Genomic DNA, 15249 nt, shown 5'->3' with positions numbered 1-15249 from the left:
TCCTTTGATCAAATTGCCGATGTACTTACAAAGCCCTTATCCCATGATGCCTTTGTTCGTTTCAGGACCAAATTGAGGCTGGTTTCGCAACCCTCCTCAGTTTGAGGGGGGATGTTAGGGATAAATGATAGTTATGCTTATGCTAATTAGCTGAGCTGGCAAAGTAGTTATTCTGTTAGAAGTTAACTGGTTTCTCATTAGCTATTAGAATTGCTATATATGACATGAAGTTTGTGTAAGTGAATTGATTTTCAGGCACTCTTTCAATTTCAATAATGAAAACCCTCTTCTAGAATCCTCTGTTTTCTTCCTTTCTCTCTCAACTTCTTCTTCCTTCTTCGTTCCTGAGAGGTTTCTGATACCTTCACAAGATCCAAAAGCAAATGCCCACAATACTAATAGTGTCTACTGTCTAGTGTCAGTGTTGAATGAAGACGTACGTGTCACTTGCAAGGGCCTCTTGTTTATTGTTTTGCCTTGATTGCAGTCTGCAGATTCCATCCACCGCCCTCAGCAGGTCAGCTTCCGCTACTTGTTGGTCGGATTTTTATTCTTAAATCTGAATTAGCTGCCATATACAGATATACATGTGCGTGCTACATCCATTTAGCAACTGAGAGGGACCGAGAGAAAGAGCGCTGCTCTATTCGTGTTGTGTAGGATGAATTGAGATGCAAATTATGGAATTTAGATATCAAAAGTTGGTAAAATGGTAAAGTAAAAGGAATCATCACCATTAATTTTGTAACTTCTATAATTTATGTCCCATTATCTTAATTTAAAAGTGATCCACTTTTAGCTTTCTTACTTTGCCAACTTTTTTATTTTAGAGGATCTTGATCCCAAATTATGTGTTTCAATGGTGTTGTGACTCGTGATCTGATCCCTTAGACAATAGAGGCCTTAAGTTATTTCGTCTAAATTATCTGCTCCCTAGTCGCAGAGAATAATAAATGTATGTACAACTAAGGTGCTTGGCTTTTTCATGTTTTTATTCTACTGATCTGGCTGGCGTTCTTATTTAATAGCTCTTCGTAACTTTAGCTGCACTATATATCAGCTCGAATTTTATTTTAAATAGTCTTGTTGCTAATCATATTCAAACAAAGGATAAAGGCATCAACTGATGCTATAATTTTGTTATATCTGATTATTTGAAGTCTCTTGCCTTACAACAGCAGGCCCAGGTTTCACCATTCTGTTTTTTGCCAATTTTCTAGTAGAATTTCTGCAACAATGTCATTGCTGGGCACTTCCGAGGGGGATTCTCGAGATTGCCAAGTTTGTGGTGTATGTCACTGTCCCCATTTAAATCAGAGAGAGAACTGTACTTGCATGATCGGCATAACTGGATACTTTCTTTGATTATTTTATCGCATTTACAGTGGCACTATGCTTTTTTGTCAGGTTAGAGTAAACTATAAGGGTGGGTTAGGATTACTTTGCTTTCAAGAATGCTTGAACTTTGAAGATGAGAATTCAAATCATATTTAGCATTTCATTTATATTTCAATTTTCAATGCACGATTAAAGACAAAGCAGTGTCACTCGTTGAGGTTGTAGTCGCCAATACTTTCTGTTCGACAGATCATTGATAATTTTCTCTGCAGGATAGCATTGAATTCTTCATTTGTTTTAATTGTGAATTGTGAGGACGAATGCAATGTTGTAAAAATTATGGACTATTGGATCTGACTTTGTGTGTCTTGTAGATTATATTTTCTTTTCGTAATGTTACAGAAATCATACATTGAATATCCCCCGAGGCACCGAGACCGCCATCACCAGAGGAACTTAGGGAGATAGGACAAACGATGATTAGTTGGTTGTGTTCTAGTTGTTACGTTTAGTATATATTGATTATACAATACATATGGTGGTTGTTGTTGTTGTTGTTTTATTATTATTTTGCAAAGTATGCTTATATATTTTGTGAAGGGGAAACAATGACTATTTTGAACAACGTGAACAACCACCAATCAAATGAAAATACACTACACTTTAATTTAATGCTACTAATTAAATTTACTCTTTTAACCCTATTAATTCACATTGTTTACACATTGTTCAAAAATATTATTGGTTACCTATACTTTTCCTTTGTGAAGTGTATGTCAACTCAAATAAATAAGTTATTGTGTTTATGAAGTATTTACGTGAATTAAGTTCAAGCTAAGAAAAGGTGATATTTTAGACTTTAGTTAAATACCTTCAACAGTTTGAGAAACATAATGTAATTAATAGTTTTGCCCATGTTTATTACAAGTCTCAAGGGTTTTATCACCCCTTGAGTTAGCTTTTGAAATTAAATTAGATTCATCCAATTTTAATAGTTAGAATATATCCGATTCAGGCTTGGGTCAAAAGCACAAACTTCTTATCTTTATGTTTGGTAAATTAAAATAACTATGTGCTTGTAGGACAGAAAGCAGACTAGCTGAGAATTAGCGAGAGTATAGTAGTGTAAGAATGACGATTGCATTACATTGTTTAAGCTCGGATACACGTTAAACATAGTAGTACATGAAGGCTCTAGCATCTCTTAATAAACACGTGATGAAACTAACATCCTAACAACTCTAATGAGCTGACACAAAAACAAACTCATGCTAAGTACCTTGCTGACTTGGCCTAACTGTTGCTTGAGCAGCTTCCTCCTTCATAATGGAATGGTAAATGGCTTAATTTTATTTCGCTCCCTTGATTCGACAAATAGGAGGATGATGTTCTGATTGGCAGGTATGCTTCACGTTCTTTCCTTTAAGACGAAATCAAGAAGAGAAGAAAGCAATCACGATGGAAATTTGCCAAATCCATACCTCAATACGTTATATTATGATAAGTTCGTCTTCACATTTTTACAACCGGGTATGGAAGTTGAAAGCTAATAATACAACACGGTATAACAATTAACAAAATACAAAAGCTACCAGAAAGGCAACAAAATTGCTAGTGCCTCGCGTAGGTATTTTTCGTAACCCCCAAAATGACATCAGATATAGGGGCTTGAGGCAGAAGAATATAAATTCAGTTGCAGTTGCAACAAGACAGACGCAAATGAAAGAGAAAGACAATGAAAAAAACAATGGGGAGGAGAAAACACTAATCTAGTAGCATCCAAAACTAAACCAATGGTGATAAAATGTATAATCTAGAGCTACCTCTTGTCTTTGCAGAAGAACAGAAACATGTCCTCAAGGAACATTCATTACTTGTATTGACTGAAACATGTCTGAGACAGCTATCACAAGATCCCCTGATTTGATCAAATTTCTGGCCTTAAGAAGTGAAAAGGTTTTATTGAGATTGCTCTCCATATCATCTGAGAAGCTCAGACGAAACGGAATTAGGCCCCATTGGAGGTTTAGACGCCTACGCACAGATGGTGTGGTTGTGAAAGCGAATATTGGGCAGTCCGGGCGGCATCTCGATAACAGGGATGCCATGCATCCTGTCTTTGTGTACACAAAAAGTGCGTCCACCTCCAAATTATTAGCTGCACAGTAAAAAATTGATAGCTATTTTTCTGGAAACCCCTCATCAAATAATGCTAAGAGTAAAGCAAACAAATAATAGACTTTCTGCATATTTTCTTCTCCATTCATATTATTGTTTTTTTTTTTAAAGCATTTATCATAGCTACTCTCCAGCAGCCTATCAACGTGATTTTTAACTTGCTGATGCTAGAATTCAAATCAAAATATGTTAGTCTTTAAGGCATGTCCCAAAATATAAAAGAAATAATAACTGTTTAAACAATAGAATTATAGAAAATGTACAAACAAAATGGGGAAATAAAACAAAGCAAGCAGAAAGTCAATATTTGTTATTTGAAAATAAATTACAAACAAAAATAAGAAAAATCACATAGAGGAAGCAGAGTCAACATATGATAACCACTTACCCATCTTTGCAGCTGAATTGCAAATTTCTTCAGATATATTTTCTGAAAAAGAAGTCCCGATTGATGGATGTTCAATAGTTTCATGGTATTTTTGTTCCCTCCACCATCTTTCAATTCTCAAACTAACACTCCTTAGAACAGCCAGTGCCTTCTCAGGGTATTGGCCCATGGCTGACTCACCTGAAAGCATCAAAGCATCAGCTCCTTGCTTTACTGCTTCAGAAACATCGGCTACTTCAGCTCTTGTAGGAGTTGGGTATTCAATCATGGACTCAAGTAGTTGAGAGGCAACAATGACAGGTTTATTCAGCTGCCTGCAGAGTTCAACAATCCTCTGTTGCGCAGATGGAACCTGTTCTAAAGGGATCTGAGCACCCAAGTCTCCTCTTGCCACCATTGCTGCATCTGATGCTTGAATGATCTCCTCCAAGTTCTTCAATGAGTCAATACTTTCTATCTTTGCAATTAGAGCAACATCACTGTATCATCACATTATAGTAATATCAGCATACGGCAAAATTGAAGTGAAATCGGCAGAAAATAAAATACAAACCAGAAAGAATGAAAGGGAAAAAATCCTCAGAAAATAAAACAAGCGAGCCAATGGAAAGACAAGTGTTGTAAGTTGTAACACACATAAAGGTGCATTGAATATATATGTGAAGGACGGTGCTTGTCAACGGTGAAGTAATTGTGATGCTACAGATTATAAGATGGTATTCCTAGTACATACCTATTGGGGGACCGTGCAGCAATATAGCTTCTAAGATGGTGAATGACTTCAGCAGACTTGACAAAAGAAATAGCAATGAAATCAACTCCCTCAGCAATACCAAAATCGATATCTAACCAATCCTGTATATGGAAAATCAGGTTGAGAATCACAAAAATGAAAAATTTATTCACATAGGATGGACAATTTTCTGAACAGAAAAGGTAGCACCATATGTTTACAATCTTGAGTCTCAACATGAATGGTTAAGGCATAAAAAATACAATAGGGTTGTTATTTTGTTCAACTGTCCATAAAGGTAACACTGTAACAGCAATGTTAAAGCAAGGGACCACTGCACAAACTATCATGACAAGTATCCTGTCAAGTTTTTATCCCATTTTATTTTGTTTCGGTGAATTATATGTGTTATATGCAACGGGTTTCTATATCCCAACAAGATAATTTGAAAAGATTTGCTTACTATGCTTAGACATGGCAGCAAATATTTCATCACAAAAATAGAGTTTATACTCCATATAGACTACACTATACTATCCGCACATGAAAAGTAAACATGAAAACATGGAAAGAGTAACACGGCACCCTGGTACAAATTAGCAGCGTAAAGAAGAGCGCACCCAAAGGGTGTAATGACTAATGTAGGAAGCCTAACCTACGGCAAGCATACGAGGCTAAAGAAGAAAAAGTTAAATAAATTGACAACCTTAGAAGAAATTGTAGGAAGCATGGAATTCCTTTCTCGCACTAGACTCCCATTCCTCCAGAATGTTAGATTGGCTCTTGGGAGCAACAACCCAGGATCAGTACAAAGGCATTTGACATCTGGCCCTATCTTTCCAATCACCTCAAACCTCACCATACCTCCATCCACTAGAAGTTCATCCCCAACTTTGACATCTGTGCAACATTAAATTTCAGTTCAAAGTACTCAATAACATCATCAAGATTTAACAAATATAACCAGGAACATAATGAATCATAGTAAAAATAGATGTTTCATCCAGGCTGTGGAGAAATATTAACCTTCAGCAAAACCCTCATAATTTACGTTGACAGTGTGCTCTGGAAGAGTAGAATCAAAGGCTCTAACGCTGAAGGTCCAGATCTCGCCATCCTACAGTAGAGTATTCAATAAAAATGGCCAAAATCCTGAGCATGTTAACTCCTTATGGTAAACAAATTATTATGTCTAGCAGCATTTTGCATATAATACTAAGGCCGATGTTCATGTTTATATTGTCAAAGCTTTTTCAAATTCAAGATACCAAACATTACACTACAATTTTCCAGATAGTATATGGGTCATAACATAGGTCTCGAAGCAATCAGTTTTGTAATACTACTAGTAATATCCTATGGAAAATAGGGCAGCATTTTTAACAGGCATCTCGTAGGAGAAATGAATCATCACAATTCACAAAACGAACTGTTCTACCTCTAAGCCAGATGCAAAATCGAGGCTCAAACACTGAATGGCATGTGGAAGGATGAGTATTGTGAATGTGGCAGGAAAAAAACAAGTAACTGGCGCAAAGCTTATAGTTCAGAAAAGCTGGTTCCGTGTAATTTGAATAACGAAAAAAAAAAAAGAACAGAATATGTATGACAATTAAGATTTGATGCAGTATACATTCATTTTGGCCCCAAACGAGCACCACCAGTAAGATAGCTGAGACGGGTACCTCAGCTTTGGCAGAGGAAGCACCACCGAGATCACCCATGTGGATCTCGCTGCCTTCGGTATCCATCATGATGGCGACGGCGAAGCCCTTGTCGTCGTTGAGGCGCCTCACACGCTGGATCACCTCCCTGTGCCACTCCCTCGTTCCGTGGCACATGTTGATCCGCGCCACGTTCATCCGGTGCGGCGCGTGCTGCGGAAGCCGTTCTCCCTGAGCTCGGCCTCGGTGACGGCGTCCACCTCAATGGAGGTGGGGCTCCAATCCGCAGTTGAGACGTGACGGCGCGGGAGTGATGAGGTGGAGGGCCGGAGGGAGAGGGCGAAGGAATTGGGAGGTGTGGAGAAGGAAAGCTTGGAACTTGGAAGGTGCGCATGGGTATTGCCGGAGTGGGTGACGGAGGAAAAGGAGCCATTTGGGGCGGTGAAGAGTTGCAGAGACTGTGCCATGCTGCGTTGAAGAGAGATTTGGGAAAGATTGAGAAGAAGGAACTGTTGAGCTTTGAAGTTGTCGCCCTCCCCGCTCTCCGAGTTGGTTGCAAATGAATGTCAACTTGTCAAGTGAATAAGAATTGAGAAAGAGAATTAGAGAAGGGCTTTGTCACTCGGTCCTAAATTTGGTAGAAGTTATATACTTATATTCGAGTTTTGAAGTAGTCTAGTTATCTAACATGTTCTTTGAATGGATTTTTTTTTTAAATAAATAAAATAAATATTTTATTTATCAAAATAGGTCATTTATAGCAATTTTATAAAATTGTACCTTATCTCTTATCTTATTTATAGTATAAATAAAATAATACAACACGTGTATAAATGTGATACGATCACACTGTTTTGTGTTTTATCTCGTTTATAGTATAAACGAAATATATGTAATCTTATTTCATTTATGTTATAAACAAGACAAAAAATAAGATACATTTTTATAAAATTACTATAAATTACATATCTTAATAAATAAAATATTTATTTTATTTATTTAAAAAATTCGTTCTTTGAAATTATATTCCACAACTCAATTTAGTCTCGGAAGCATTTTTTATTAGTGAGACGTGATTGAAAAACTAATGTAGACTTACTATTACCACAATCGCACTAAAATAATTAGTTCATAACATTAACTCTATTTATCAACTCTGTGCCTATAAAGGTATTAATTTCTATATCTCATAAAATATTACATGATAAATTCGTATGCCTTTTAAACACTTACTGACTGTGTCGGAGTGTCTTTTATAGGTACCCACCTACTGTGTTCTTTGACGTCTGATTCTTACTCCATTAAAGCTGACTGTGTCGGAGTATCTTTTATAGGTACCCACCTACTGTGTTCTTTGACGTCTGATTCTTACTCCATTAAAGAAAAGGGGTATTATAATAGCACAAGAGACGAGTTATACCTCGAAAATTCATCCACACAAGAACAATTGGCACCATCTATGAGGACGAGTAAATTTTTATAAAGTATATACTTTATACATTCGAATTACTTCACTTTTACATATCATAATATTTCACATGTCATAATCAATCAATGAATCAATTCGAGAACAAATGCGGCTTTCAACCAATTCGAGAACAAACTCGACTTTCAACCAATCCGAAAATAAACTCAGCTTTTAACCAATCCGAAAACAAATTTGACTTTTAATCAATCCGATAAAAAAAACTCGGCTTTCAACCAATTCGAGAACAAACTCGACTTTTAACCAATCTAAAAACAAATTCGACTTTCAATCAATATAAGAAAAAAAGAAATTCAATTTTCAATCAATTCGAGTACAAATGCGCCTATCAATTTTGCTAACTTTTTAAAAGTTCTCTACTTTACACAAGTAAAATTATATATTTTATTCACACATACTTTTGTATTTCTATTTTGTGTAATTAATTTTTACTAATTTATTAGTTATATTCAAACTCCAATATATGTTCTATACTTTGAATAATTCTTACAAATAGTATACTTTTTTTTCTCTTTCTCTATTTTTATCTATATTTTTGTAAGACAATACTCATCGTTTTCTATTTTTATTACTAAAGATCATTGATTATTGTACTGTTATTTTTTTTTTAAATGAGAAAGAGACATTTTGTATTAGGATACAAAGCCATCCATTTACAATAATGAGTTAATGACATATAACAATTATGTCAATTGAATTTTTATTTCATCATGTATTATATTTTTATTGCTTAATGATTTCATTTATACAATTAAATGACTGTAATGATGAGTTCAAATCTCAAAATTGGATTCCATCAAAAATCAATCATATATAAGTATTATACTATTCATTTTATGCTATTAGATTTTATGTTACGATTTGTTTAATACAAAAAGTTAAACAAAAAATAGTTATAAACATGAAAATTTGCTATTTTTGCATAAAGAATATACTTCATAGCTAAACAAAATTTATTATATTATTAAATGACTAATTATTTTATTGTTTTATTAATAAGTTAATGCAGATTCAACGAAATAAAGTTATAATATTAACAAATAAAATTAAGTAATTCATATTTGACATGTATGACATATTGACATTTATATGTCGTTTTTTTCTCTACAATTATCAACTTTCAAGGTATATTTGTTTACTTTAAATTCTTTTACTTTTACAATATATATTATTCATTCAATATATGTTGTGATTTTATAAATATTTATTTTCTCAATTTATCTTATTCATGTCATATGACTTTCATTATAAACTGTAAATATTTAATAACTAATTATTTTGAGCGAGAAATTTATCAATAAGTTGTTGTGGATAAAAAAAATTCTCAAGACAATTGATCATTATATCCTCGGATCATACAATAAATTTTATCAACGGATACAATCAAATGTTATATCCATACTAAAAAAATTGTTCTCAAGTGAAAAAGTATCCCTCACAAAATTGTCTTCATCGAATAACTCTTATCACTAAATTATATTATTATTCACTTGAAGGTATACTTTTCTACAATTACTTCTGTTCTATAATGATCAACTTTAAAGTATATTTTTTTTACTTTAAACTCTTTTAGTTTCATATGATATATTATTTTATATATGCTGTACAGATTTATTATATCAATTTTTAATATCATATTTAATTCAATAATGTGATATATAACTTGATTAATGTCAAGACAAATCGCTACTTTTACCTTTTTCACATTACTTTTTTATTGAGAAATTATAGAATTTATTTCGATATTAAAAGTTTATAGATTTTTTAATATTTTCCGGAATCAAATGTTTATATACACTACACATGCATAGTTCAATATCTCTATCTTTCTCTATATTATTGTCACATAAAGTTATTATCCAAACTCTCTTAAAGTCAAAATGAACAATGTTCTTTCCCAAAAATTTAACAAAATTATATGCTCAAACTATGATCAACAAGAACTCATCTATTTAGGTGATATCAAACTAAAACGATAAATTTATTATATATTCTAAAAACTATATAATTCTCGTGCTCTATTTTACAAGATTTTTAAAATTAAAAAATTATCACTCATTCTTTTTTGACTTTAACTTTATACAAAATTATAAAGTTCTTCCATTTGATTCATAATGTCACTAAATAATTACACACAATAGAACATTATGATAATTTTAAATTTTTTATTCCACTAATTTGTATGCTTTATTTTCATTTTTTGTGCAGAAGAATGACACCACTATTACTGTTATATTACTTTATCATTATCCAACTAAGCTTTCATAGATCAAATCGTCATCGTCATTATTAAGCGTCCTTAAATATTCAAATAAATTAAAAGTTAAATAAATAAAATAAATACAATGAAATTTTAAAACAAAACCCTAATTATTAAAAATTTCGGTAGTCATTGTCATAACGAATTAGATTATGTAATGAAGAAACTCAAACAAAAAACTTACCTAAAGTATATAATCCTTTCTTGAATCAACCATCTCCCCTCTTCAAAAAAAGAAAAAGAAAAAATAAGAGGCGTAAATAAAAAAAAAAATAGACCAACCTTTTCTTTGTCAACAATAGTATCCTGTATATTTTGATATTGAAAATCAATTTTTAGATATTTCTAATGATCCTTCTTTTCTAAGTGAACCAAAAAGTTTTTTTATAGCTATAATAAGAATTCTAGTTGTCGTTCCCATGGCCCTGCTGAGGTAGTGGTGATATCTGTGTCCCACCAACAATCAATAACACTGTTAGCAGCACCGCTGATGCCAGCGGTATGCGCATCTGAACCTGGGACACCTCTATCTGAGCCTCCATCCGCTGAAGTTGCTCCAGTTGTTCCCTCCACTCCAGCCTGAGGTCATCCGTGGCCATCATGCGTGTAAAGATCTTCTGATACCTCTCTTGAGTCTTGGTTAGCTCCTGAGCCTGTTTGTGAAGGTTGCGAGTGAGCTCCTACACCTGTAGCCTTAAATCAATGCCTTCCTCGGGATTGACGACTCGAATAGTGGCAGAGGTGGACAATGGCCTCAACTTGGAGGTGCGGAGACTGCTGATAAAGAACGACCATAACCTGTATACGCGGCTCTTGTACAGTGTTGAGGCGGTCTCACGCCAAACTGATCGGGATCGACAATTGAAGCAGCAAAGTCATTGGCGTCCTCCCCGCTTTGCTGAGATTACTGAGACGCGACCTCTAGTCTTTGCATGTAAGACTTTTGTGTAACACATGTTATTATGATTAGGACGATAGGCTTACAGTTATTCTCTAATTTTATATTACAAGATCAGATTTTTACTCAAATAATGATCTTGTGACCGCTGATCAGCAAATCTTTCTTTGTTCTCCTTCAACGTGTGGTTGTACTTTGAAGGTCTCCACCAATATTGCATCACAATCCAACAACTTCGACTACACATGTTGCACTGAAACATGTTATTAGGATGCCTACTAATAATATGTCAAAGAATATAACTAAGTTAATATCAAAATTAGAGAAGTTACATACCAACCTGACCTTAGTCTTCATGAAGGTCGCTGAGCCGCCGATATACTTAGATGACCTAACCGATGTCCTGTTAGCTCTGTTTGTGAGACACTGATGACTGAACCTCTCATTGGTCTCCCAGTGAACGTACAAAGCCTTCTTGATTTCCAGGCAAAGCCAGGAAGTTAGGTGGTTGCGCCACTCACGTACATCCTCTAGCATCTGTGCAGTCGCCTACCCATACGATGGTCGTATATCTTCCTGAAAATGAGATCGTGCTCCTTATCCCATATAAAGTTCAACTGCACAAAAGTAACTTTAAAGTTAGTTAATCAAAATATATCATATTAAGCGTAATACACCATAAACTCTATCCATCAACAATTAACTTAAACATCACCAAATGTCAACAATCAATGAACAACAGGCAATAATCAAGAAGCAACATCCATAAATCCATTAAATTCACTAAACTAGAATCAACTATCAAGAATCACTAATCACGATATATCAAACACTTTCACCAGTTCAAACCTACAACTTTAAATCCACTAAACTAGAATCAATAATCAGACACTTTCAGCATATAAAAGACTTAAAGTAGTTCTTACACTGTTCCATCATCAGGCCAAATCATCAATTGTACGATGGAAGGTGGTGGAGGGGCATCAACTAGCTCACTTCCGTGAGAGGATTTCGGGGCCGCGGTGTCTGTCGCCGAAACATTGGACTGCTAAGCAGATGGAGGCGACGGCATCGCCATAGACGCTGGGACGTAGTTGGAGTTAGAGATCATGATGAACGACTGGTCTGATGCATCAACAACCTGTGACATCACTGGGGTAGTTGGAGTAGAGGGAGATGATCCAAAATTCCCATGGGTACCAGCAGAAACCCTCCCCTACCTCGACCATGACCACAATCTTGATCCGCAACACCACTACTTGTCGTCATGCCTGCAAAGAGCGTATCAATTAAAAATGTGCTAAACATATTCACAACATCATTCAAAATGCTTAATCAAAATAAACCACGTTAAACTTATTGAATATTCAATCATCAATGCATAATGGCAAGAATCATGTACAAACAAGCATTATTTTTCAAAGATTGAGCCAAAAGTTTCATTAACAGCTCTTTGAGCCATATTGTTGAATACTTGGCATGCAAAAATATAAACAACACAAAATAGCACTAACAAACATTCTTTGCAACACCAATTCAAAATTTAGTACCAATGACATGAAAAATTAGCAGCATTTCGCAGTGACTCAACAAAGTATTAGTCAGTCATCCAAACATGCAAATTGAAATTCAAACTCAAGATGCTCTTAACAGCATATTTAACTATGTATAAACTAACACTAATTCTAATAAAAAAATCCTAATTCTGATCTAAACTCAACTAACAGCAGCAAATAAACATTAGTTTTCAAAGATTAAGCCAAAAATTTTATCAAAAGTTCTTGGAGACATATTGTCAAACACTTGGCATGCAAAAGCATAAACAACACAAAATAGCACTAACAAACATTTTTTGCAATACCAATTCAAAATTCAACACCAAAGACATGAAAAATCAGCAGCATTTCGCAGTGACTCAGCAAAGTATCAGTCAATCAATTCAAACAAATTGAAATTCAAACTCAAGAAGATCTTAACAACATGTTTAACTACCTATAAAATAATACTAATTCTAATCAGAAAATCCTAATTTTAACCTAAACTCAACTAACAGCAGCAAATAATTCTAACTAAATCAAATTAGCACTAGAATCAACATATAACTAATCCTAAATTAACTAAAACAGAGAAGAAAAGGTGATATGCGAACCTGAGTCGAAGAAATAGAACAAGAATTCACGAGAAAGGGATGCGATGGGAGTGACCAGCCGCTGCTACACCTGAACTCGTTGGAATTAGAGTAGCTCTGTTTTGATTCTGTGACTTGGAATGAGGCAGGCAAGGGCGAGCAAGAGAGCCACATTGCGAGGTTATGAGGAGGAAAAGAAGATAGTCACGACGACACTGGATAGTAGTCAACAGCAAGACAGAGAAGGCAAGAAAGACGACGGCGAGCAGCACGAAGGTGGCAAGATGACGACGAGAGGGGTAGAGAGAGAGTGGGAGGCGAGAGGGTTAGAGAGATAGAAAGACAAATTCAAATGTGGGAGAAGAGAGTTTGCGCTTTAATTTTATGACACAATTACCATTGGAAAAATCTGATGTTAAACCATTGCGGGTCATCAAAATACAGCGTTTCATTTAATGAGTTTACCATCGAAAAATCTGATGGTAAATCCTACCCTAATGGACGCACCAATTTGTTTGTTTCCCTCCAATTATTATCAGTGAATTTACCGTCAGAAACATAAATTCGCCAGTGATTATTTAACCTTACGAATTCGATGTCGTTACCACTGGTAAATCCGTCGCAACTCTGCGACTCTAAATCTGACTGTACTCATCATTTTTCTTGTAGTGTCACGTTCTATTCGTTGCGTCGAAAGCGGCAGCTCCAACTGGCTCCAGAGGCAATGATAGTGCATGACGGCAACGACGGGATATCTCTCTCCTTCCTCTTCTCCGTCATGCCCGTGCCCTCTTAGCTTCCTTCTCTCCTTTTCGGGCTTCGTTTTCGTGCAATAGCAACAATGACGGTAACAGCAAGCAGCAATCCTCTCTTCGGCAGTGCCCTCTTCTTCCGCTTTTCTCTTTTTTCTTCTTCTCTTCTGTGTTTCTCTCTCGTCCTTCTCTTCTTAAAGAAGAAGAGAGAAAGACTAATGAGAGGTGGGATGCGAGATTGAGAGAGAACAAAATGCGAAAATGCCATTTTCGTAGCTGCAAGCTCTCCTTCTTGCCAGAAATACCACCAGATCAATATTTTTCGTTCAATGTGATATCTTATTTTCACGTTTGGATGTATTTGTCAAATTTTAAAATCTTTCAAAAATTATTTTGTCAAGAACAAAAATCAAATACAATTTTAATAGCGCTAGAATTTGTTGAGTAGCAATTTAATATTTACCTCTCCTTTATAGATTCTAAACAAAGCATTGAAAAGCACTATTCCAAAATTCTTATCCTTTGATTGGTTTTTGACGGTCTATGGGCGAAAAAAAAAAGAGACATTCAGAAAGATGAATAAAAGAATGTTAGTGATATAAAAGATGAAATTTGATTGAGCTTGTATTATTGTGTTTTTTTTTTTTTAACGATGACTTTTTTTCTTCATCCAACCCCTAGAATGGCTCTTCATCTTCTCCTCGGTGTGGAAATCGACCACCTTATTCATCTTCAACACATCCTTTCCAAGCCCTCCCGAAAGCTCATGAACCTTCATGGTCACTGTTCCAACCTACACCAAATTTCCAAAATAGTTTTTTCCCAAAATGATTTTTCGCTAATGTCAGACTCTTCATTCTCCTCGTGTCAGCTATATAACCAGCCTGTAATTCACTTATTCTTTAGGCTCATCAAGACCCTGCCCCGAACATAAATATCTACAGGCGAGTCAAAAGCGCTTGCAGCGAAGGTGTTTTGTTTTTGCTTTCGCTTTAATTTCTGCGTTGATTTTTGCCTTGAGTTCTGCGATCTTATTTTTACTGAAATGGAAAACCCTCTCTCACTTTGAAGTTCTAAGACGAAACTGTAATAACCACTTTGTATCATCATCTCCTTTGCCAAAAGAACGCGTATGGCAGCTGTGGAGTAGCCATAAACGCTGTCAAGGAACCAACGCTCAAGCACTACTACAAGTAAGAAAAAAGTGTTGAGAAATGCAACCAGAAATGTAACCACAAAAAACACGATGGAGTGAGCTGAGTTTTTCATCGATGAAAAGGGATGGGTAAGTAACGCGTTTTGTTTTGGAGCGTGAATAGTTTGTTAGGTGGCTGATACAATTCCTAATTTTGGTAGCTGGTTTTTAGGTATAAATAATATTTTTATATTGATATATTATAGAAAAACAAGAAAATTTATTAGAA

The 15249-nt window shown here is 35.1% G+C and overlaps 1 protein-coding gene across 1 annotated transcript; it reads right to left on the bottom strand.

The window, feature by feature from the left end:
- Positions 1–2444: 2444 nt before the first annotated feature.
- On the bottom strand, positions 2445–6932 carry LOC107463659 (pyruvate kinase isozyme A, chloroplastic). Its single transcript, XM_016082499.3, is given in 7 exon segments — positions 2445–3496; positions 3905–4383; positions 4638–4759; positions 5344–5537; positions 5664–5754; positions 6323–6501; positions 6504–6932. Coding segments are annotated over 7 exon segments (1632 nt in total). The 5' UTR covers positions 6769–6932; the 3' UTR covers positions 2445–3194.
- Between the last annotated feature and the right edge of the window lie 8317 nt (positions 6933–15249).

Source organism: Arachis duranensis, chromosome 2 (assembly GCF_000817695.3).
Source record: "Arachis duranensis cultivar V14167 chromosome 2, aradu.V14167.gnm2.J7QH, whole genome shotgun sequence".
In the NCBI taxonomy this organism is placed as follows: Eukaryota; Viridiplantae; Streptophyta; class Magnoliopsida; order Fabales; family Fabaceae; genus Arachis; species Arachis duranensis.
The sequence above is the reverse complement of the archived record's forward strand: the minus strand, read 5'-3'. Positions and strand labels throughout refer to the sequence as shown.